The sequence below is a fragment of the Clarias gariepinus genome, chromosome 3, assembly GCF_024256425.1.
Source record: "Clarias gariepinus isolate MV-2021 ecotype Netherlands chromosome 3, CGAR_prim_01v2, whole genome shotgun sequence".
In the NCBI taxonomy this organism is placed as follows: domain Eukaryota; kingdom Metazoa; phylum Chordata; class Actinopteri; order Siluriformes; family Clariidae; genus Clarias; species Clarias gariepinus.
In genome coordinates this window covers 7,463,942-7,487,967 of record NC_071102.1, presented here as the reverse complement: position 1 = coordinate 7,487,967, position 24,026 = coordinate 7,463,942, and the positions used below count along the sequence as shown (strand labels likewise).

The 24,026-nt window shown below is 35.9% G+C and overlaps 1 protein-coding gene across 1 annotated transcript; it reads left to right on the top strand.

The window, feature by feature from the left end:
• Nucleotides 1-1,321: 1,321 nt before the first annotated feature.
• gas2b (growth arrest-specific 2b) lies at nucleotides 1,322-23,129 on the top strand. The gene is made up of 8 exons (XM_053492940.1): nucleotides 1,322-1,402; nucleotides 8,066-8,211; nucleotides 10,359-10,471; nucleotides 11,101-11,242; nucleotides 14,202-14,265; nucleotides 14,781-15,726; nucleotides 15,802-15,909; nucleotides 22,551-23,129. Exons 2-8 carry the CDS (start codon nucleotides 8,067-8,069, stop codon nucleotides 22,758-22,760), a joined length of 1,728 nt encoding a protein of 575 aa, XP_053348915.1. The 5' UTR covers nucleotides 1,322-1,402; nucleotide 8,066; the 3' UTR covers nucleotides 22,761-23,129.
• The last annotated feature ends 897 nt before the right edge of the window (nucleotides 23,130-24,026 follow it).

Here is a 24,026-nt window from a genome sequence, read left to right as displayed (position 1 = left end):
GGAAATTGATACTTTATATCGATACATTTAATTCTGACATTTCCTTACATTCAAACAATGAGATCATACATAAGTTCCCTTATATTTAATAAATATGTTCCAATAAAACTGAAATACCTACAGCAAACATATAGCACTGAGTAAGAACTGTTTCTACCTTCTGCACACAATCTTCCTCCCCTTGCTCTTTGGTTGGTACTGTTTTTAGCTTTAATTTCAGCCAGGTAATGAGCTTGATCAATTTTTTGGACAATGTAGCTCGTCCATAGTGAAACAAACTTTTACAGAGCAAGCAGAAAGTCTAAATGACAGTAAATTCTAGGCTATTGCCTCAAAGATTCATTCAGTTTATCTGATTTTTATTATTAAAATTATGATTTTAAGGTTTGTATGTTTATATAAAATAAGACAAATAAATAGTTTTTGGAGACTGTTTGGAGTTACAAAATAAATATGAAAAATAAATATTTGTTTAGGAATTTGTTTTCATTACTTCCAGGATTGGCACAAAACTGAAAGCATTGCAGAAGCTTATAACTTTACACAAATTTATACAAGGTGCGTTAATATCATGTGATCGGTGTCTTTCAATCTGCCCTCTAGGAAAACTCTACTTTGATCTAAGAAGTGCCGCCAAGACTCTTCTTTGCATAATCTCTTTGTGTGTGTGTGTGTGTGTGTGTGTTCTCTTCTTTTCAACTCTGGGTCAGCCACAATTCTTCCTCAAATATGATAATATGCCCTAGTCATGTGGCTCAATACCTTTAAAAAATGTGCATATAAAAAACATCCAGTTTTTAATTTAGTTTTATTTATTTTGACGGGATTTGTAACGTTATACAAATTGTTTAAACAAAATAGATCTTTTAATCATTTTGATTTAAACTTCAAGTGATAAAAACTATTATACATTTATTGTGATTATTTAAAGTGAAATATAATCCAAGAGCATCTTTAATGTAAATAATAATAATTCCCACGAAAAAAAAGGACCACGGAAGAGTAATGATGTCCGACATCTAGTTTTGATATTACTTGTTTTCTTGGTCAAAAAGCAAATAAGTGATGTCGGACAACTTTACAGCTCTCTCAAGCAAGTGCACTTTGTCTTTGAGCACTTCCTCAAAGTGTATGACTGTGGCTGCGTCCCAAACCGCACTCTACTCTGCTACATAGTATTCCGTCAAATCAGCGGACAACGCTGCGTTACCATAGTTACCACAGGTAGTCTGCCTATTTCTCCGTATTATGCACGCGGTTTGGGACGTAGGCAATGAGATTTGGTTTGTGTGTGTGTGTGTGTGTGTGTGTGTGTGAGAGAAGGAACTTGAATACTGACGGTGTGTTGGACAGCAGACTGGCTGGAGTTCCACATACTGTAGGTGTGAAGAACTTGACTAAGGTAAGTCTTGTACTGCTGTCTTTTTATGTTCTTTTTAACTTATTAATGACCTTGTGCATGGTACAAGATTTACAATGTCTGTAACTAAATAACATTAATTAAGATATAATAATTAATATAATTTATTGGCATGCTTTATTATTAATTGGAAGATAATACATACAATACAAGACTACAGAGGGAAGTGATCTGCAAATTTATAAACAGCAGATATACATAGGCTATGTAATGCAAAAATTATAAATTGTACTGTAAATACGGTTTAGATATACAGTAAAGCCGTGTTCAATCAACAGATTGCATTAGAACAAAATGAGGAACATATAAATTATGGGGCAATAAGACATTTAAAGTAATAAGTACAACAAAGATGTTTAAACATCGTTTCCATATCTGTATCTGATGATATAGGAAAATTAATAAGATATTAAGACATTCTTAATTAAAATAAAACTCTACAACTATAATATGTATGTTCATCCTTAGGCTCCAACCTCTTTAGCAGAGATATCATCATTATGTTTATAATTTCTGTTGAATTTGTTTGCTACAGGAAATACATCTTATATATATCTCTTAATCTTGATAATACAAAGTTGCTCAAGAAAATAATCAGTAAGCACTTGGTTTCTTGTAATCTGTTGCCAAATATGGATATAACATGATGTTGTACCCTAGTGGTGAGATTATTCCCTCCACCTCCACACATACAGATCAACCATCATCTGATACAAAAATATGCAAGCCTAAAGATCCACCAAATGTCTACCTAATGTCAAACCTTGCCAGAGCATCTCCAAAATGTCAGGTCTTGTGGTCTTCAAGCTTCATACTAACTATTAAGGTCTATGCCACCCTTGTCTCATTAAGGCACATGATGTGAGGGCTAGCGCCTTTGGTCTGATCTTACATGCCAGCTCAGGCAGTGTAGCGCTTGGAAACCTTGGGTCCTGGCATTCATATGGATTTTACATACTTCTGACGCACACCACCTGTCGAGACGTTGTTTCTGACTGAGTCTAGTATAATGTTTAGTATTGTTGATGAAAATGAATAGATTCACGTTCTTGGCTGATAGGCGTGCGGTCTGCAGTTGTAGCACCCACCTCAAGGTTCATTGTTTTGTGCATGCTGAGATGATTTTCTGTCCAGCACAGTTAATGCCATTCCTCCTGGCAGCCTGTCCCAATCTGCCCAGTTTTCTCTGACCTTTTATATCAAGAATGTGTTTCCAGCTAAAGTCAGCTCGATCAGTGTTTTGGTTTTCTCGACATTCTGTTTTAACTCTTATTGTATGTAAAAATACAAAAAAAATCAGCATTTTATAAAATAATCAAACCAGTCTATTTGGAGGCAACATCCATGGCATAAGCAAAGCCACAGAGATCTCACCTTTCTTCATTCTGATTCTCGATGTGTGCATACCTGAAGCACCTGACCTGTATCTGTGTAATGTTTTGGATTGCATTGCTGCTAATCAGACAATCTTGATTGTCTGATTAGATACAAGTAACTGCTGGTATACTTATGGTGAGTACATATGTGAGGACACATTTTAACATTTTTTATTCACTCATGGTGTGTACAGTATGTTTTCCATTTACAGCCATAAAAAAAAAATCACTGTCATTTAGAAGTGTCATTTAAAATGTCTAGAGGCTGATGCTGATTATGCAAATTTAAGGTTTAAACGAGAACTTTGGTATATATATCCATATATATAGGAGCAGCGATAGCAGCAATTCTGGATTAAATGTCAGAGAATGAACCTTATATAACCCATTAATGGATCCTGTTTCTGTATCTTGTCTCAGCTTTCCTGCTCTGGTCTGTGTTTCACACACACTGTTGTTGTTGTCAAATGCAGTACTGTTATTAATAGTACTATTAATAGTAGATGATACCAGCTCAAGTTTCACAGACACACTGCAGGAAATATTTAATGAAAATACGTTTTGAATTGCCAGAGCTCAAACTGCTGGATTTGATATCGGAACAGATTATGTTATGCTACCTGGATACAACCTTTCTATTTCAAGTTTACATAGAACACAATGTGCTAGAAAGCTCACGGCTCTTTCATATGGTTCGTCCTGGATCAAGGGTTGGGTTTTGGCGTAGATCTTCATGTTCAAACAGACCATCAAAAAATATAAAAGAAATCATTGTTTACCTCTTCTTTTAAATGGATTAGAATAAGAGCACTGATTTAGGAACATTTATTCCTCTCATGTTCTTATGACTGTGATTGTTTGGACAGGTGAAGTATATGACAACATACACATTCATGTGTGATGTCTTTAACATTTTACATGAACTCATATGACAGACAGTCTTCCCGTCTAGCACTGCACAATGACTGATCATGATTGTTTATTAATGCTAAAATCATACTTAAACATCATTACTGCAATTTACCATGTCAATTTATAAAAATATATTTTTTATTGATACTAAATAGACCGCTCTATAACACAAGTCTCTGTTCTTTCAATTCATTGAATCCAGTGAAATAAGACCACACCTTAGTCACATGGATTAGTGTTAACAGGATCTGAAAAGTTTCCATAAACTGACTATGAAAGCAGCTTCCATCAGCAGTACTTGGAAGTGCTTTAAACCGTAGTCATGATCACCTCCTTTAAAACAACAAATTGGTAGAACATACAAAGTTAGAGAAACTAACTTCAAATGGATTACAGAGCTCACAGACAGCTACAAAAAATTAGACCAGTAAAGAGGGAGCAATCCGACACGTTTGCAGAATGAATGAAGTTGGGCTGAGTAAAGCTGGTTTCTTAGCCTCATTCTCAGAGATCCATTAGTCTGCATTAAACAGTTTTCTGATTCCGGGCATATCCAGTTTTATAATTAGCTAATTAATCATTTGTGTTTGGTGATGTTTAAAATGTTTAAAGTTGTGCAAGGTAAAAGGTTGCAAATGTTTTTGTAACATACATACCCGGATATATTATTAGAATTTAAGTTTATTCTGTTTATTATGTTTCAAATTCTTCAATAATTTATCAATGACTGATTTTTCTATAAAAACTTGGTTGTTTTAATACATTATCATTTCTATTGTAAAAGAACATTTTGCAGTGATCATACAGTGATCAGATATAACATTAAAACAACTGACAATGAATACCGTTGGTGGTCTTATTACTGGGACCTGTCACTGGGTGGGATATATCAAATGGCAAGTGTCAGTTCTCGAAATTGACGTGTTAGAAGCAGGTCTGATTGAAGCCACAAACTGGTCAGAGTGCCCACGTCACCAGTGAATGTAACCTACAATATAAACATGAGCATCAAGCCTGAACCACGGAGCAGTGGACAAACATGGCCTGATTTGATGAGTCATATTTGTGGACAGTCGGATGTGTGTACTTCAATTGTCTAGGGAAGAAATAGCACCAGGCTGCACTTTGGGAAGAAGACAAGCTGGTGGAAGCACTGTGATACTTTGGTCAGAGTTCTACTGGAAACCCGGGATTCATGAAGATGTTTCTTTGATATGTATAACCCACCTTACCCTTGTTAGAGATCAAGTATTTCCTAATTTCCTAAGCCATTGCCTTCAATCCTCACCTGCTCAGATGTACAATGAGGGAAATGTAAGTCACTCTGGCTAAGGGTGCCCGAAATTGCCATAAATGTAAATCTAAATGTAAAACCAAGCAGGCAAAAAACAAAAGGCTTGTGCAGACTGAGCTGGGGAGATTAGGCAGGTGAGCTTAATGCGATATGTATACTGTATAGTCAGATCTTTCTCACAATGGAAATTTAATAATATTTACAGTAGTAATGGATTTTAAAAACATTTCATTAAGTAAGATTTTTGCAATAGACAATATTTCTTTTTTTTAAATCAGACAATAGTATTGTTTTTTTGTTTTTGTTTTTTTTACCCCATGGATTGGCACCCTGTCCAGGGTGTACCCCTCCTCGTGCCCTAAGTCTCCTGGGATAGGCTCCACCCTCCGTAACCCTGAATACAGGGTAAAGCGGTATAGACGATGAGTGAGTAATGACAGGTTGCTTAAATATGAGAGGAATAAAACACTTTAGGACATGCTGTTACCGGAAAATGAGTTGATCTTGAGATTACATTTTCCAAACACTAGATACAGGATTAACTTGATTTGCTTTTATATGCTTTACTAGTCACAATGCAAATATTGATTTCAAATATGACCATGACAACAATTTCCTCTTTACCAAATAATTTATGCCATGCACTTTTCCCTATTCTCAATAACATGAACTAAACTTATACTAGGCGGGATGATGGCATCGCCTCTCCAGGGTCCATTTCAATTTCAGTTTCAGGAAGAGAAAAAAAAAACAATAGATTGATAACTAAGTGATAACAGGAACCCACTTACAGTATGTCACAGATGTTCTGCAACATAGAACGTCATCTTTGGCAAATTGCTATAATGGGGACATCACTTGACTGTGATTTCTTTCTAACTTATTATATTAAAATTTACATTTACAAATCGCTGCAAATCTGTATTGATGGAATTAAAATTTTTTAGACATTCCTTTTCTGAAATTGAAAGTAAATTTTTTTACCTTCTACCCATAACGTTTAACAATATATTAGTTATATATAAGTCCCAAGTTTTGAATCTGCGTAACTTTTTTCTTTTAGTTCACCTTTATTTACACAGCAATGTTGTTTCAGCATTACCCCTATCCTCCTGCTTAGAATATGCAGATAAGAACTGGAGTTGACTTTGTTTACCACTTGCAAATGCTCTGGTCATTAGAGGGTCATTACAGGGTGAAAGGTCCATGAAGCTGTTTGCACCATGAGGGTGTTTGTTCACTACCTGTTTCTTTATCATCATACATCTGTACATCTGTGCCCCTTCCTCACTGCAGCTTGTCATCTATAGGCTTTAAGAAAATAAACAGGGGCTTGGTTTTTGCCATCATTCCTGTCTGCTCCTGTTTGGATCTCACACATCTGCCCCGCAGGTGTCTGCTTTCTCTTCTCTTCCTCAAGAAAAGCAGTGCGGTTACAGGACGTGGGAAAATGATTTGCTACACACATTAAGACCCCCATGATGATTGTGTTGTCTAGAATGTAGAAGCAGTAGGCGTCAGTTGTTAGGAGTTGGCATGTGTCCTTGCCAGTAAATTTTTTCTTAATGAATAGAAGCATATTTGGGTGTTTTGGTGTAGTGAAGCTTGTGCATATTGTTTTAGTATGAGACAAAGCACATGTTAATTCACAAGACTGTGCTGTAAATATTCTGTTACTATCAGATTTATAATATTCAACACAAAAATGGAGTCACTGATTTACACATCGCTCACCCTGAAAGATAATGTTCAGAACGACACAGCTGGACTCTCTCATTATTTCCAAATTCTTATATCCTGCTTTCTAAACCTGCCTGTAGTGCAGTATGTTCCAGTTTCTACAGTAGCTCTGGCTCATTAGACGTGGTATAAACCTGTGCATGGTCTGATCAGACAGTAGCCCACTGAGAAAGGCACAGACATGTGACCAGCATGCGTCCATACCCAAGCCAAAAATGACTTTTCAATTCAATTCCTTCATTGTTGCATGTCAAATTCCATCAGTTTTATGTACGTAAAAATTGGACTGAATCTGTTGGAGCTGTTTGCTACATATGGCGCACTACAAATAGCCTGGAAGCTCTTTAAATAAATACACTGCAGTTTTACGATGAACCCAGGAGCAAAGTTATACAGTAGTAAATAGTGAAAGGATGGCATTCAGTGCAATCATTGTATGTACTGAGGCAGGCTTTTCCCCCAGAGTATTTTTAAAGTTACTTAAAAGGGGGCAAGGTTTCCAAAGTCGGTCGGTCTACTACTAACAAATAAGAAATATGTAACCATGTGTTCATTAAAAAAATGATATAATATTTATAATATATAATTATTAATTATATATAATACTGTTAATCTGTTATGGGAAAGAAAATACTGTATATGATACACAAATGCATTGTGATTCTACGTTTGTCCTAAGAAACAAAAACAGTTATATAAATGAATACTACTTGTTTTACTAAACAGAACAACACAATGCTTAACTCATCATTTTAAGAACACTGACTCACCCCACTCACTCAACATCTGCACCACTTTATTCTGTAATTAGGGTCGTGGGGGACCTTGGAGGCTTAGGGCACGAGGTAGGGTACAATCTGGACAGGGTGCCAATTCATCGCAGGGCACACACACACATACAGACAGTCATACAATTTGGGAAGGCCAATAAGCATAATCTTCATGTCTTTGGACTGTGGGAGGAAAACAAGCACGGGGAGAACATGCAAACTCCACGCACAAAGACTCCACGACAAAAACCCCGGACCTGGAAAAAAGTGCTAAAACCAATATACTGCCCATTTTAACAGCAAATGACATTTATGAAGAAATTAGTTCAGATTATTTAAAAATATATACTATTCCTATGTGCATGCAAATATTCCTAATAAAAAGGCTCAAAGGATATTTTCACGTATATATTACTTATTATATATAAAGTTTATATAACTTTAGACAGTAATCCCACTGTCATCATTTCTTGCATGGTAATAGACGCAAACTTTCGATTCCTTCTGTAAGATGGTGAATGTTTATTAATGCAGGTCTTGGGTTGTGTTATAGGATGTTTTGGCCATTCGGTGTCCGTCGGGATCGTGCTCCTGTCCTCTCCTGCCAGCAACAGTACAGTGAGTGGCTAGCCAGCAGGCATGAAGCAAGCTTACTTCCCATGAAGGAAGACCTCGCTCTGTGGATCAACACCATTCTGGGTAAGCCAGTGAAATTCATGATGCATGTTAGTTGAGGTTGCTTTGAAATTTAAAGCTCAAACAAATAAACTCCTCCCTTCAGTGTTTCCGGTAAAGCCATGCCTCGAGCAACATTTAGACTAGAAGGACTGAATACAAAGGCAGGATTGGATATGAACTGACAGGAAATGTAATTGACAGAAAAGTAAATATTAGATGTTTCCTCTATGCACATAATCAAATAACATAATATCCAACAATACTGAATGTTTCCTTTTTATACAAGCGATTTAAAATCCACAAAAAACAAAAACAACCCGTCATACTGTATATGGATGATCTAGAATTGTGGCCAGTATCACATTTTCAGACAAATTGCATTACCTAAATTGCATAATATTTCCCTACAGGTAGGACCAATGCAAAGTAAAAAAAAATAGGTATTTGCAGGTATTCGAACACCCAGATTTGCTTTTACAAATAAAGCAGGACTTGCCACTGCTTGTCTTATTGCTTTGATAGGGGGAAAGAGTTGTGAGGTTGAGCAAGTCAGAGACCAGCATATTATTATAAACACAAGCCACCCAGAGATTTTCACAAAAGCCTGCTGGTCATTTTGCATAAAGATTCTTATTTACATTTTAGCTTATTCAAACTCCACTGGCCTTTTTGTTGATGCAAACAAACAACCATCCCTACCCATATCCGGCAACCCCTTTCTGTTCTCAGCGCTAGTCTGGCCATATGGGCGCTGCGGACTACAGGGGGGGGGCAATTTGTTTAATTACCAGCATCTCTCGCTCTCTGTCTAAAGGGATGGAGTTAATGAGCATCCACATCATTCTGTACATCAGTATCTGTTTATGCATCTAGTTTTGTTGTGGTTTGCCTCCTTTGATGCCTCTACTTCATCCTTTGCTCCAGTACCCAACTCTCAGTTCCTTTACTTAACACCCAAGCCCTGGAATTCATCTACATCCCTGTAAGCAGTTAGGGGGCTGGAGTGGTGCTTGCAGTTCACTTAGTACTTAGAGGATGTTTCTGAGCACCTGTGAGTGTGCCCGAGGCCCAGGAAGAATGCAACACCAGCTAAAAAGGAAGAACCGGTTTTATGGAGGAGAAAGGTTTTTATAGGATCACACATACTGTGCAGACACCTTTCCCCTGTAGACACATCTGGAGACACATACAGATGAAAATTAGTAAAAAAGAATAAATGAAAACAGAGCAACACATCCAATGAGTCATTCTTGTGCATGTGAAACAAACATTGATTTAGTTTTATAATTATAGTTTCATTTAGTCTATAAAGTTATTTTGAATTTAAGTTACTATGAATTATGTTGGCCCCACTCAACAGTTTTGAAAGACCTGTTGATGATACATGGAAATGATTAAATATTTCTTTTAAGTTTTTGCATATCTTCTATATCAAACAAGACTATGGATAACATCAGGAGACCAATATAGTAAAAAAAAAAACTTTTTTTTTTTCATCCTACCATCTGTGGTTTGATATTGATGTAAGTCATAAACTTGAAAAAATATCAATCTATGACTGGCTTATCCTTCTTGCAAAGAAGCCATGTCTTAGGCTAAAATGCCCTGTTATTTGTCAGATGTCATAACCACTAGTTGCAAAACAGCCCCAAAGCTCCAGTGTTCCACCATATTTTACACTCTGTACTGTGATTTGCAGTTCAGAAACTTTGATCTTTGCACTTTTTTTTGCCTCATATACAGTCACTGGGCATGGAGGAACTATCATTTTGTGCAAAATTTCTGTTAAATCTCCTACTTTTGGAGACTGTCAAAATTCAAAATTAAGGAAAATAAGTCGTTCTGATTGGCCCTAAAGATGTTTTTCACTGCCTGTGCATGTACAGTATATGTTCATTATATACAGTAGCGTACAATATATCTTGGGTCGTTCAAGCCAAAAAATATTTGTTTTATATTGTGTTTAAATCTCTTTGAGTATAATTTATTTTTAAGATTAAGGTAATTAATAATTTTGCCATATATGTCATTAATTGTTACATACTGCAGTTTATAGTTTTCATTATAAACCCAATGTTAATTGTTCCAAACTTATAATACAGTACTGATTCCGAAGCACTGTGTATTACTAGTTTTTGAGTCTCTATATCTGTTAATCTGTTATTTAGGAACTAACAATATAACAGCTGAGAACTTCCTGGACATGCTCGAGACTGGAGTTGTGCTCTGCCAGCTGGCTGAAGCGTTACAGGAGAGGATGGTTCTGGCTAGCAATGGCAAGGTCCTCACACCAGAACATTTATCTAAACCCTTAAATGTTGCTCAGTCAACTACAGCATAACTACTGAGTAGTGTCTAGCAGCTTTCAGATTAATGTTGTGTATGTTTATTAAACTTCTGGGTTTTTTTGCTTTCTACTGAGCTGGGTTTCATTTATGTCATTATAACAACAAAACTGTAATATTGATCTATATCTAATTCTCTATATTTTTTATATAGAAAGAGCCACAACTTCAGCCTGTTATTCTTTGCATTATTTAGTTGTTTAATGGACGCAGATTACAGATGGAATACAGCACACTAAAGAATAGAGAGAATAAAAAGTCTTTGGCTGGTTTCTCCCTCATCTTATGAGCCATCTGTGTGCTGTTTGCTGTCTTCCCTCTTTTCTACTGCGATTTCTCCCTGCATCTTTTTTCATCGTCTGCTCAGTGGTCTGAGACAAAAGAAACAGATAATGAAGCTGTAACTTTTAAAAGAACATCTGCTTAAATGTGCTTATTCTAAAATATATAGCTTTCAAATTTTTCAGCAATACTCTGTTTTCAGTGTATATTTTATCATACATATTTCGATGATTTTAAATGTGTTAGTCATTTATGGCCGATAATTACACTGTGTGTTTTGCAGCCCTTCATCCGGCGTATGATTCACTGGAGAGCTGATGCAGCTCCTGGTTCATTTTTTGCCCGAGACAACACAGCCAACTTTCTGTTCTGGTGCCGTAAAATTGGCATAGGCCCAACTCATCTTTTTGAGTCAGATGATCTTGGTATGTCATTTTAAAGTTTTAGGAAAATTTCTATAATTATAAATTGATGGTACTATGATTATTTTATGGCTATCATTGTTTTATTAAAGTGAAAAAATAAGTGCTGTTTGGCGGTGTACACGATCGGTGTTGTGTACTTGTTTTAGCAAATAACTAAATCTTACACACCATTAAAAAGAAGGATAAACTTTAGAGTGAATAATGGTATTAAAATGTTAAAAACTGGTGGTGCAGTGAGTCACTCCTGAGCTCAGGTTAATTTTCAGTGGTCGCTTTTAGTGCATGTCCACCCCACAGAATTAACATGAATTCACAGAATGAATTCTCCAGCGTCGTCCCACCTCCCACTCACATGCCAGTAGATGGATTGTTTATTACCTATTTAATTTTGGGATACAGTTCTACAAAAAACAGAACTCACAAAATATCTTTCTTCCTGTTTTCTTAATTAAAAATCACATAAATAGTATATTTTGCTTAATGGTTTGCTTTGATGATGTTAAGCCTGAGGCACTGGCATGGAGACAGAACCCCCACCCTGCCTTATGCTCTCTCTCTCTCTCTCTCTCTCTCTCTCTCTCTCTCGCTCTCTCTCTCTCTCGCTCTCGCTCTCTCTCTTCATCCATCTCTCTGTCTCACTTTCCTCATATAAGCTCCACTGGGAATAGAGCTGAATGGCAGTTCAGTATCAGCAGGGTTTCTCATGACCCTTTTGTGCTGTGCTGTCATTGGACGTGCTTGCTGAAAAATATTGTAAAAAAAAAAAAAAGGAAAAATGAGGACAATATTGTTGGAATGAGATGAAAAGGGAGTGAAAAGCGTAGGATCAGGGGAAGGAAAGGATTATATGTTGCAAAGAGAATAAAAAAGAGAGTGTTCCAGTCCTTTAATACATGTACTTTATTTGTTTAGAAAAGATGAATAGTACAGGACATTGTTCGGAAAAGATACACAGAAAAGTCCTGGAACTTGTTATGCCTTTATGAACAAATCAGACAAAACCATCAAATAATCATTTTACAGGAAAAAAAATGTTAACAATGATTATTTTTTGCCTTTAATTGCAAGTAATGCATTTAAAACCTGTTTCAACACAGATCTGTTATAAAAAGGTAATCCCTTCTACATGCGTCATCCTCCTCTCAAACAGAGCGTTCCATGTTACTTAAACAGATAATACCATGTTTGTTTTGTATGTGGGTTGCAATGCCTTAAAAGTAGTGCCTCCTTTTCATAAGCACAAAATCAGAAACTGCACTTTACAACTACACTTCTGGTCTTGCACATACAGATTTAAAATGACTGGATCTGGGTTAAAAATCTTTTCTTACCCTTTATCATTATAAACACCTGGAAGAATAGTGCTGAACCGTCAACTTTGTAAAAGAAATTAGGTCGGAAAAAATTATGGAGATTGAGTGGAGATTACGTCAACAGTTTTTAAAGTCGCATTGTAAGAAATAGCTATGTTTAATGCTGAAAATTAAGGGTAAAGTATTTCCATACACACACAATGTGATGAGAACTAACAGGATTGGGACTAAACAGCTGTGTGGCCATAAGAAAACCACTAATTAGTAAAAATATTAATAAAAGATTAGACTATGGAGCAATGGAAAAAGGTCATGTGGTCTGTGGAGTTTAGACTGACCCTTTTCCAGGCGATGGGTACATCAGGGTGAGATAGGGAGTGCATGAAGAGATGCAAACAGCATGCGTAGTGGTCATAGTATGAATACAGTGTTATGGCATGGGGCTGCTTCAGTTGGTCAGGTCTAGACTCAGCATCATTATGTGGTTAGGTCTAGACTCAGCATCATTATAAAATAAAGTCAGCTGGCAATCTGAAAGTACTGACCAGGGTGTCACATCACATCAATGAAGATTGGGAGCATGAGGAATCATTTTTACACATGAACTGGCCATCTCATTGTGTGCTGTAATAAAAGCTAAAGGTGATTAAGTGAAATCTAATAGTGTGTAAATTTTTTTATTATTTGGCCAGGCAGTGTATTTTTTAAAGATATGATATATGCTCCTATATTTTGAGAATTGGAAAGGCTTAAACCTTTCCGAGACGCAGCTTCTCTTCTTTTGAAGTATTTTGTTTTATCTTTTGATCTTGTTGATTGTCAGTGTATGAGATCCTTTATCTTCCTGTGTCATTTTATTGTTTTTTCTTAATCCTGATATTGTACCTCAAAGACACACTCTGGGATCATTATTGATGCAAACATTCATTTTGTAAAGGTTTTGTTATGCTTATTAAAAAGTGCTGCTGAATTTGTGAATCTGTTTTTTGTCAAAAGAATTTCATTAATTTACTAGGTCTGACAATAGTTCTAGTTGCATTTCATAGGGTTAGATTAATTTTCTAATTCTAACATTGATTTTATAGTAATAGCTTGCACAAGCTTGGATGGCAACTAGGGAAGGAGTCTCCAGTATCAATGCTTAGTAACAGACAGAAGTAAAGCTGTAAATTAAAGTTTAAATGCACAGAAAAGTCTTCAGGACAGAATGTATGTTAGTATATAGAACGCATTGTTTTTTTTGCAAAATGACAAGCTAAACTTATTATTTATATTTATTATTTATTTCAAAAACAAAAAGAGAAAAAAACAAAGGGTAGTCAGGAAAAAACTGTTTTATAGCTGTTATAATGCAAGTAACGATAAACATGCTTTTTGATAAATTATTTTTTGAAAGTGCTGTGTAAGAAGACAAATCTACTTAATTTCAGTTTGTATAATATCACCCTGTCAGCTATTGGATTTGTATTATGTTTTATTTCTGATACATTCCTTCAGTTTACTGACTTTTGATAATGAATTTTAAACCACAGAATAGGAACATATTCTCTTTCAGGTTTAGTGGCTGTTGTATGACCGGATCCTGTTGTTTCTCAACATGAGTCAAATTGTTAAGTCGTTAATATGCAGTGTTTGTTTTTCTTTAGTTCTCCGAAGGCATCCACGGGATGTGTGTGTGTGCCTCATGCAGCTTGGGAGAATTGTCTCAAAGTGAGAGCTTATTGTTTTTTCCTTAGACATGTTTATTTTCTTGTTTGTTTTGCTGAGAAGAAAATGATTGGAAGATAATGGTTTTTCAGGAGATAACTGCTGTACACTTTTTCAGTATTTTAAATTATTTAAGCTTGAGTTTTTGCTTTCTATGTAAATGGTCAAATAGAGCTTAGGCTGACCTGTGTTGATGGAACTATGGTCCATCAGGGTTTCCCGCAGTACCTCTTAGCTTATATATAGCTTAATATGCTGTAAAAAATTTTTATCTAAAAAAATCTTTTGAGGTGTTCTACTGTACATAGAATCTTGAAACGCACAAAATAGTGTGTTATAGTTGTTCATGTGTAATCAGTTCTTTCTTTGTCAGACCGGGTTGCACTAAGAAGGGTTAAGCTTTAACCAGGATTAAATCTAATAGGCTAAGGTTTTAATCAGAGATTACAGTTTTTTAACATTTAAGTGGCGCAACATACATTCCATTTACTCACTGAATTATCTATCATTTCTCACAGGTATGGTGTTGATCCACCTGGTCTGGTCAAATTGGAAAAAGAGATTGAGAAAGAAGAATTTCATTCCTTATCCTCACCGATAGTCTTTGGTTCATCATTACCCTCTCCATCCAGTTCTCTTTTCTTTCCACCTTCTTTTCCACCTCCTTGTCTTTTGCCTACTCCTGTGTCTCCAATCACACCACCTGCCTCTCCACTTCCAACCTGTTCTTCAGAATTTGCCTCTGCCCCAGTCTTACAATCTGAGCCTGAACCTGAGACAGAACCAGAACCTGAGTCTGAACTGGAACCTGAGCCTGAGCCAGAATCTGTGCTTGAACCAGAACCTCAACCTGAGCTAGAACCAGTACTTGAGCTTGAGCTGGAACAGGAACCAGAACCTAAACCTACGCTGGAATCTGAACCTGAGCTGAAACCTGATCTGGAACATGAATCTGAGCTGGAACATGAACCTGAGCTGAAACATGAGCTGGAACATGAACCTGAGCCAGAAGCTGAGCTGGAACCTGAACCTCAACCTGAGTCTAAGCCAGAGTGTGAGCTGGAACCTGAACCTGAGCCTGAGCCAGAACCTGAGCTAGAAGCTGAACCAGAACCTGAACCAGAACCTGTGCTGGAACCAGAACCTGAACCTAAGCCTGAACTCGAACCTGAACCTGAGCCTAAGCCAGAAACAGAGCTGGATCCTCTACCTGAGCTGGAACCTGAACCTGAACCAGAGCCTGAGCTGGAACCAGATCCTAAGGCTGAGAAGGCAGATGAGCTGAAACATGAAACAGAACCTGAGCCTAAACCTAAGCCAGATACTGAGTTGGTACCTGAACCTGAAACTGAACTTAAGCCTAAACCTGATCCTAAACCCAATCCACAGGCAATTGTTCAAACACCAACAACCACCCCCTCCTCACGAAACCCAAAGGGCAAAGACGGCCTACTGGATGCTATAGTGAGTTAAAATGATTAACAAACACAATACTGTTTATTTGAATGCATAGTATAAAAAGGCTCTGTTTTGCTCTAGGTGAAACAGATTTCAGAAGACCCACCATGCACATGTGATGTTAGGTTCCGCATTGAGAAACAACCCAAAGGCCACTACCGAATAGGGGATAAAGTGCTGTATGTGAGGGTAAGTATAGCCCTGAGCTTTCCTCCTCTTTGTATAAGCACCTTCAGATTAAATCAATCATTCAAGTTAGAAAATTTCTTTAATGCAGATTGCTTATATTAGATATGCATAGATTAGCATATTAGATCAAATAATATGATCTAATTGTTCAAAATCTAAATAATACTTAAGCCTTAATAGAGATTGGAATAGTGGAACAAATAAAGCGTTAAAAATATTAAACCTTAAGCTTTAGAAATAATAAACACTAAGCAATGTTAACAACATACATTAAAGTACAGTTCCGCTCAAAAGTTTACAGATGCTAGTCATATGAATAGCTTGACAATATTGGGTTTTTAATTATTCTTTGAATTTTTTTCTGAATACTTTTATAATAAATGTAAACAATGAAAATATTTGAAGCACAATATATCATTTATTTTGGGTTTACAGATATCAACGCATGGTAAAGAATATACCTAAGAAGTCAAAAATATATATACACCCTCTTAGATCAATAATTTAATGCTGCTGAATATCCTGAAATGTCTTTTTATTCACCAAGTTCAAAGCCTCTTTAATTTCCCATAAGTGATGATGATTGACTGGAGATTTACACAAGTCACTTGTTAAACAACAGCAGATTACCACATCAAGTTAAAATCATTTTATTTAAAAGTTACTGGCAGGTGTAGCTATTTTCCTCAGATTTGAAAGAAAAGCCAATCTGTTACTCTCAGCTGAAATTGGTTTGGATGGTCAGGAACAACCCAGGATCCACTAATGGACTTGAAGTTTTGAGGTATGTATGGAGGGGTGGGGGCGAGGTCTTCAACCCTAAGATTGTACCCACCAAACATCATGCTTTGGGTAGGTTTAGCGACCAGTGGTACAGGTGCGTTGCTCAAAGTGGAAGGGGTGATGAATTAGGTCGATTACCTTAAAATTCTTCAGCACAAATTCAAATCATCAGCTAGGACAAAACAGAGTGTTCCTTAAGCTTTGGCAGCCTCAACCCTATTTAAAATTTGTGGAGCAAAGTTGGTCTTATTGAACCACTATCAATTCTGCCAAGAATGAGGATTGCATTAAAGATGAAAGTTGTATAGTCATTCTGTCCCACAATAAAAAACAATTTCAAAGAAATCACTGGAAGTCCAATAGCAACATGACATTTATTTTCATAATACATATATATATATATATATATATATATATATATATATATATATATATATATATAACATGGATTGTTAATAATTAGTTCATTTAAGTGTTTATTATAAGGTTTAATTGATTAGTTACTAAAAACTAATTTCAAGCATTTTTGACTCTGGTACGATTATGGTTTATTTATTTTAATCTCTTGCTTGTTAATGATAACTAATGCTATAAATAATTTTAATGTAATGCATTAGCAACATCTCAACTAGTGCTTTTCTTGTTGCCTATTCAATTTCTATTTTGTTAGTTAGGACCCGGGTTAGGGGGGAAATGTGTGGAATTCATTCAAAGGCAAACACTCATGGGAGCTTGGGTTGCTTGGCAACATGAAGAAAAGGTTCACACATTTTGAATAGTAGAGAAAAAAAGGTACTGACTGACCAGTAGATAAAATCAGATGATGAACCCTTTAACAAGCTTTCTCATAGTAGGTAAATATAAAACAAATTTGCCTAAAGATACAGCAATGAAAAATATTTGAGAAAAAATAAGAGGGAAAAAAGGAACAAATATTTCCTCACTCACTATAGCCACTCATGCAATAGACATTAAAGAGCACTTCACAGCATTGTCACTTCTGCTAATAGGGGACCTGCTCAAACCATTACATGCTCAATTACACTTATCAGACACCTCTTATTTAACTCACACTATCTCTCTTTGCTGTCCCAGTGATCAATATATTAATCAGCCTGTTTTCGGAGACAGTTCAACTTCCAGGCCTTTTTCCATACCGACCTCACACATTGCCTTATGGTTCGCTATTATAATTCATAACCATCCACCATCTTAATGTACACAAAACAAGCCCTTACACCTGCTAAAACCGATACATACAGGCAAGATTTGGAAGCATCGGACATGTTAAAAATATAATGATTTAGAACACCAGTGCTTTTATCCTGAAGAAAGAACAAATAGATGTCTGTGGCATGCCTACATCAATATGAGCTGCTGCTCAGCAACCAAGGATGACTGGCATTCTTTGATTATTTAAAACTACAAAAAGCAAACATTAATTTTGTCCTCTTTAGATGGATCTCATTCTTTGGCCACATTCTATATGCTCTCTCTATTTTAATGTTAGCATTTTCTCTTTAACCCCATCGACGATTATACACATCTGTACAGTCAACTTCTAAATGATTGACACCTTCCATGAAAATTAGCAAACTTGAATGTATATAAATACATTCATGCACTTAGTTACTGCTAATTTTTCAAAACATTAGCAATTTATTTTTTGCATTGTAATCATGCTTGTTTGGACTTTAAATTATTATTATTATTATTATTTTTTTTTTAGATCTATAAGCTTACTTGTACAGGGCATTTATGATATGATCATTGGAAAGCAATTTATGTCTAATTAAATCACTTCTAAATATATTTTACGCAGTATATTTCAAGGATGACTGTTAAAAATATTTAGTTCTGCCACAAATTTTGCAACATGTGTATGGAAATATTATATATAATTTATTAGCCGTGCTGGTGTGTGTTAATAGGGAGATTTCAAACTGTGTACGGTATTTGGGATTACGAAAATGTAAAGTAGAACAAAAATTATCATTACTTTTATAAGTTTACTTCATTTAACCGACTACCCAAAGGTGACTGAGCACCGAAAAAATAAATAAATAAATAAATAAATTGATCACATAGGCAAAGAAATAAAGGGTCAATTTTACCACTAATAGGAATAATGGGAACTCTCGAAACAAACAAAAACAACAGTAAAAACATGTGTACCTGTGCTGTTTCTTTGCTTATGTGACCCATTTTTTTAAATCAATTTTTTTAACAGTCACCTTTGGGTAGTTGGTTGAATGAACTAAAATTCAGTTCAATTCAACAGATATGTCACTCTATACTGCACAATCCTGAGTCCTATATATGTTTATTAAAAAACAGCAAAACAAATAATGGCTAACATGCTCTGAAGTCTACTATTCTATAATTTAATTAAATTGTACAAACAAATTTGAATAGTGAAGAAATATTTTTTTACAAAAAATTTAAACATATACAATATAAAAATATTGATTTTTCAAAATAATTTCCTGTTTAAATGAAACATTTCAATATTTTTAATCTGTTGTCTTGACTTTGGTACTGTTTTGTGCATTTTTTGTGACATAGTTCATAGATAATTTTTGCATAAAATGTTAAAGCTCCATCATCCTGGTCGTTAAGAAAATAATATTTTCCACACATAAATTAAGGGTGTGTCTTTAGCTTATAGTTTAGTGCCATGCTGTAAAAAGGAGCCAATTTATTGATTTTAGTGCTGAAGTCATTAGCAGTATGATTACACAGGGAAGCTCGTTAAATGATGTTGGCTTCTAGCTGGTCCCGCCTCTTCCTTCCTTCATCTTCTGTGATTTCTCAATCAGACCAGTCCTCCAGGGCTCCAGTTCGCTCTCCTAAGGGGAAAAAGCAGTCTCTTTATGTCACAGAGCCAATTAGCAGGAGATCCAGAGAAGAGATGAGGGAGACAGAGAAAGAGGTCTGCATTTGCTCTCATCCATGAGGCTCCATCAAAAAGCTTTTAATGCCATCTCTTATCCTATCTCTCTATGAAAAGATATGTGTGGGAGATGGATTTGCTTTGCTTTTATGATTTCATGAATGGAAAAGACACAAATTCATTAGCTCATTTGAATGGGTATATTTCATGGACAAGCACAGAAAGCAATTCGTGAAGCGTTTAATCAGCATTAAGGACATGTGACAATATCGGAGCCATGACAACAGTATTATAGGAGTGATATCTACCTCATTCATCTTACTCAAATAATCGTTGTTAATAGATACCCAACAGATGCATGACATAGAGTTTTTATTATCGAAAATCTATCAAATGCGCTATTAACATGGATCAGAGATGTAGACATATCTAAGATGTTGTCTTTACAGTATCTCCTAGTTATTATGCATTCCTGTTCCTCACACCTGCATCCATTAAGCGGCTTTAAAAAAGGATTTAAAACCCTGAACGATAACATGAACATCAGGTGAAGCATGAAAAAGATTTTAGCCATGTTTTTGTTCTTTGCTGGAATGTAGTCTCATTATTCTTCTTTTGCTTAAACAGTCATTATGCTTGAATGACTGTCTTTTCCATTAGCTGGGATAACCTGCTCAGATTAGTCTTCAGTTCTGGATGGTGTCTGCATTCACACCCCTCGCTCTGCAAGTGATTAGACAAAAATAGAATACAGAGATGGAGCAGGCTGTCTCCTGAATTAGAACATCTCTACTATAGGCTGCATGCGATCCTTGGGGAGATATTCTTCTCAACTTGACAAATACTGGCATATTTCAAGCGAGTGGCGAGTGACTGCAGTCTGGCATCTAGTGGCTGTGACTTGAAGTGCAGCTGAGAGGAAGAAGAAGGCAAATAAACTGGATTTAGTTTCCACACTGGAAAGTGGATGTGGAAAGGGAGTGGAGGATGGGGAGTGTGTTGGCCATGAACCAGTGCATTCATTGTTCAATATCAGTACACAACGACTCAAAACGCTGATCTGAATGCTTTCAAAGCCACTGTTGCCAGCACAACGTGTCCTCCAGTACTCATGAGCAGAACAGTAGAAGAAAAGAAAATGTATTGGGGCTATTCAGTTATTAAATAAAGCTGTAAATTTTCAAAGAGACATCTGTCTAAGAGAGAAGCAAAACATAGTGTACAGAAGGCAAAAAAGAAATGTCCATGTTTTGAAATGCAATACAAAAAAAAAGCAACATTTATTTTAACAACTGGCTGTTTATCTGAAATTAAAGGTGTCAAAACATCGGGATCACATTCATTTACTTGCACATACTGACAACCCTGACATGTTAATCAGTTTTACAGCAGCTGATACACACAGCACACGTTTTAAAAAGACCTGGCATGTGTGCGTGTGTGAATCTTTCGATTAGGATGCATAGGAGACCGCTGGGAGTTGAAGTGGGAGGGGAACCCTGAAATAAATCTGCTTGTAATACCAGCAGTGGAACAGCACTCTAATGAAGGGGTTATGTCTGATAGCAGGAGAGGAGAGAACAGGGGTTTGGGGCGGGGTGTGTGTGTGTGTGTGTATGTGTGTGTGTGTAAGGGGAGGGGAGGGCTGAATGTCTCAAGGGACAGAGGGGCATCTTCTCTCTTTCCCTCTTTTTCCCTACCTTTCATTTCTCATCTCTGTATCTGCTTTTTATTGTTCAACTGCTGTTGCCATGGCAGTTTTTGCACTATGCTAGAGGGTGTTGGAGGTTTGTGTGTCGCAAGTGTAAATTTGCACAAAAAACAAACAAACAAAAAAAAATAACAACAACAAAAAACAACAACAACAAAAAACAACATTAATTAGTCAGTGTCCATCAATAAATGGGTGTATATACTGTATATGTGTGTCTAAGAAAGTTTTATTTTAAATAATTTCTCTCTCTCTTTCTTTGTGTGTGAGTTGGATTACTCTTAAGCTGGTGCTCAGCTGGTGCCATGAGGCAGTGTTTCATTAAACGTAATGAGATTTTGACAGTGCTCTCTCTCTCTCTCTCTCTCTCTCTCTCTCTCATTTGCCTTTTACTAAAGTATAATGAGATGGAGGCTTTCAATATTTAATCTGTTTCAAAAGAAAGGGGCTCATGTAAAGGGGCTCATTCTTCACTAAACCCCAAAATGGATGATTTTGTCTAGCTCAGGGCTCCGAAGACAAAGCAAACACATTTCTTGATCGTTCTGCAAATATCTATATAAATAAAAGATAGGTTTTGTCTGTACATTGGTCAGAACTCGCTCTTTTGGTGGTATCTTTACATTTTATACATTGAAGGACCTGAAAACAGTCTCAGAATTTGTTTGTCGGTATGTCAGTCTGTATGTCCAGCCAGATTTTGTCACAAATGTTAATGAACCTTTCCAGTACTTAGGTATTTGCCTGAACTTAAACCTGCACCCTAAATTAAATCAAAATGTTGAGTAGAAGTGACGTTATGAGCAGTTTTGTACCAGATTATAAACTGCAAGTTTTGATGGTTTACTGAATAATAAACAACTAATAAGCTTCTTGCTCAAAGTAAACAAACACCTGCACCAATAGATATTATTTAGAAATGCTAAACTGATTATTATATTACTATTACTACACCCAATACTACTATTACTACTACACCTGCGTGAAAGCATCATGGAGGCCTCTCTACTTTATTCTGTATTATTTAATCAATACATATTTTAGGGTAAATTGCAATAAGCAAATAGCAATATGTGTCAAAATAGTCAAAATATGATTCTTATTAATTGTTTTATAAAGTCAGATGGCCCTAATAGAAGGCCAGTTTTTACAGATACCGAGTTTAATTTAGTAGATCTAAAAATACAAAGATATAATAATCCTATATAAATAGCTGTGTGCCTTTTTTTTGTTTGTTTGTTTGTTTTTTTGCAGATGCTGAATGATAAGCATGTTATGGTGCGTGTTGGTGGAGGCTGGGAAACACTTGGGACGTACCTGCAGAAGCATGACCCATGCAAGGGAGCTTTGCCGAAACCCTCCAAGCTGAACAGCAAGTCACACACTTCCAAGGAGCGTTCACGGGACAGTTACCTGGTTGTAGGAACATCCTCACGCCTCAAAAAACAAATGTCCCAGCCTTGATATATGCAGTAAAAGTAACTAAAAAAATTGTGTAACAAGCACAGTCAATCTGCAGCAATGCCCTTTTATTACTTTCCCTGTTGCAATGTTGGGTTTAGGGTGAAGTCAGCAGATAAGGCTGGAACATGGATGTGGAAGGGATGTAGATGCTTAATGTATGTATAATGTATAATGTAATATGTAAGTGCCTTATTAAAAGAACACATTTGCATTTTATTGTAAAATCAGAAGGGCAGGATCTCTCCCTCTCTTTCTCCCTCTCTTTCATATATATTTCAGCTCTGTCTAATTATGGGCAATTTGATTCTTAAGAATGTGTGAATGAACTCATACATTTAATTCTCATACCTATTGTTTGAGTTGACTTAATGATCAAATCTATTAATTTTATCATCAATTATTTTAATTATTATAATTTTTAATCCTTTGTTTGTTATGTCTAGAGTTTGGATGAATTTGTAAAATTATAATTTTAACTGGCTGATTACATATTTTAGTTTAAGAACATAACGCCCTCAATATTTTTTCTTTTCAAATGCCATATGTACATATGAGTATATATGAGTAAACATGTCTCCTTTTGTTACAATATAAATTTACACAAACAAATTTTACACAGTATTTACATTTTATTTCCTGTAAAATAAAAATCATATTAAAAATGGACACAATTATCTCCAAACATTGAAATAAATTCACCATATTAGTGTCATGCGAGACAATGATTCCTGTGCTTCATGAAATAAATCCCTTAGAAACAGTTCATACAAAATGAAAACGGTGCTACTTCCGGTGCCAAAAGAAATGCCGGAGAACATAGAAATTTCAGATTTATAGCTGCTTGGTAATTCAGGGCACATAGATTGTGCTTTTTCACTCTCTTGCAACATTTTTTGTGCCTAGAATGTAGTTGTGTCTCTTATTAATTCCTTATTACATCATTTTTCTAATTGTTTTTTTTTTTTTTACATTTCTCCTGAAACACATCAGAGCAAAATATGAAGCTTAAATTAATGCACTGTGCTCAGGCTTTAAAAGTTAGTTCTGTAGTAATCTTGACACCTTTAGTGTATTTCTTATGTATATCAAAAAATGCAAATTATTCCACCTCGTGTAGAGAAGCCGGTCTAGGTCTGATTGAAATCCCAATTTTGTTGATATCTTACAGTACAACCTCAAGCCTGTTTCCTGTGAATTCAGCAGCTCTCTATATGTTTATTACAGAGGAATAGAATTAGAGCAGGGACTATATACAATCTGATGCCT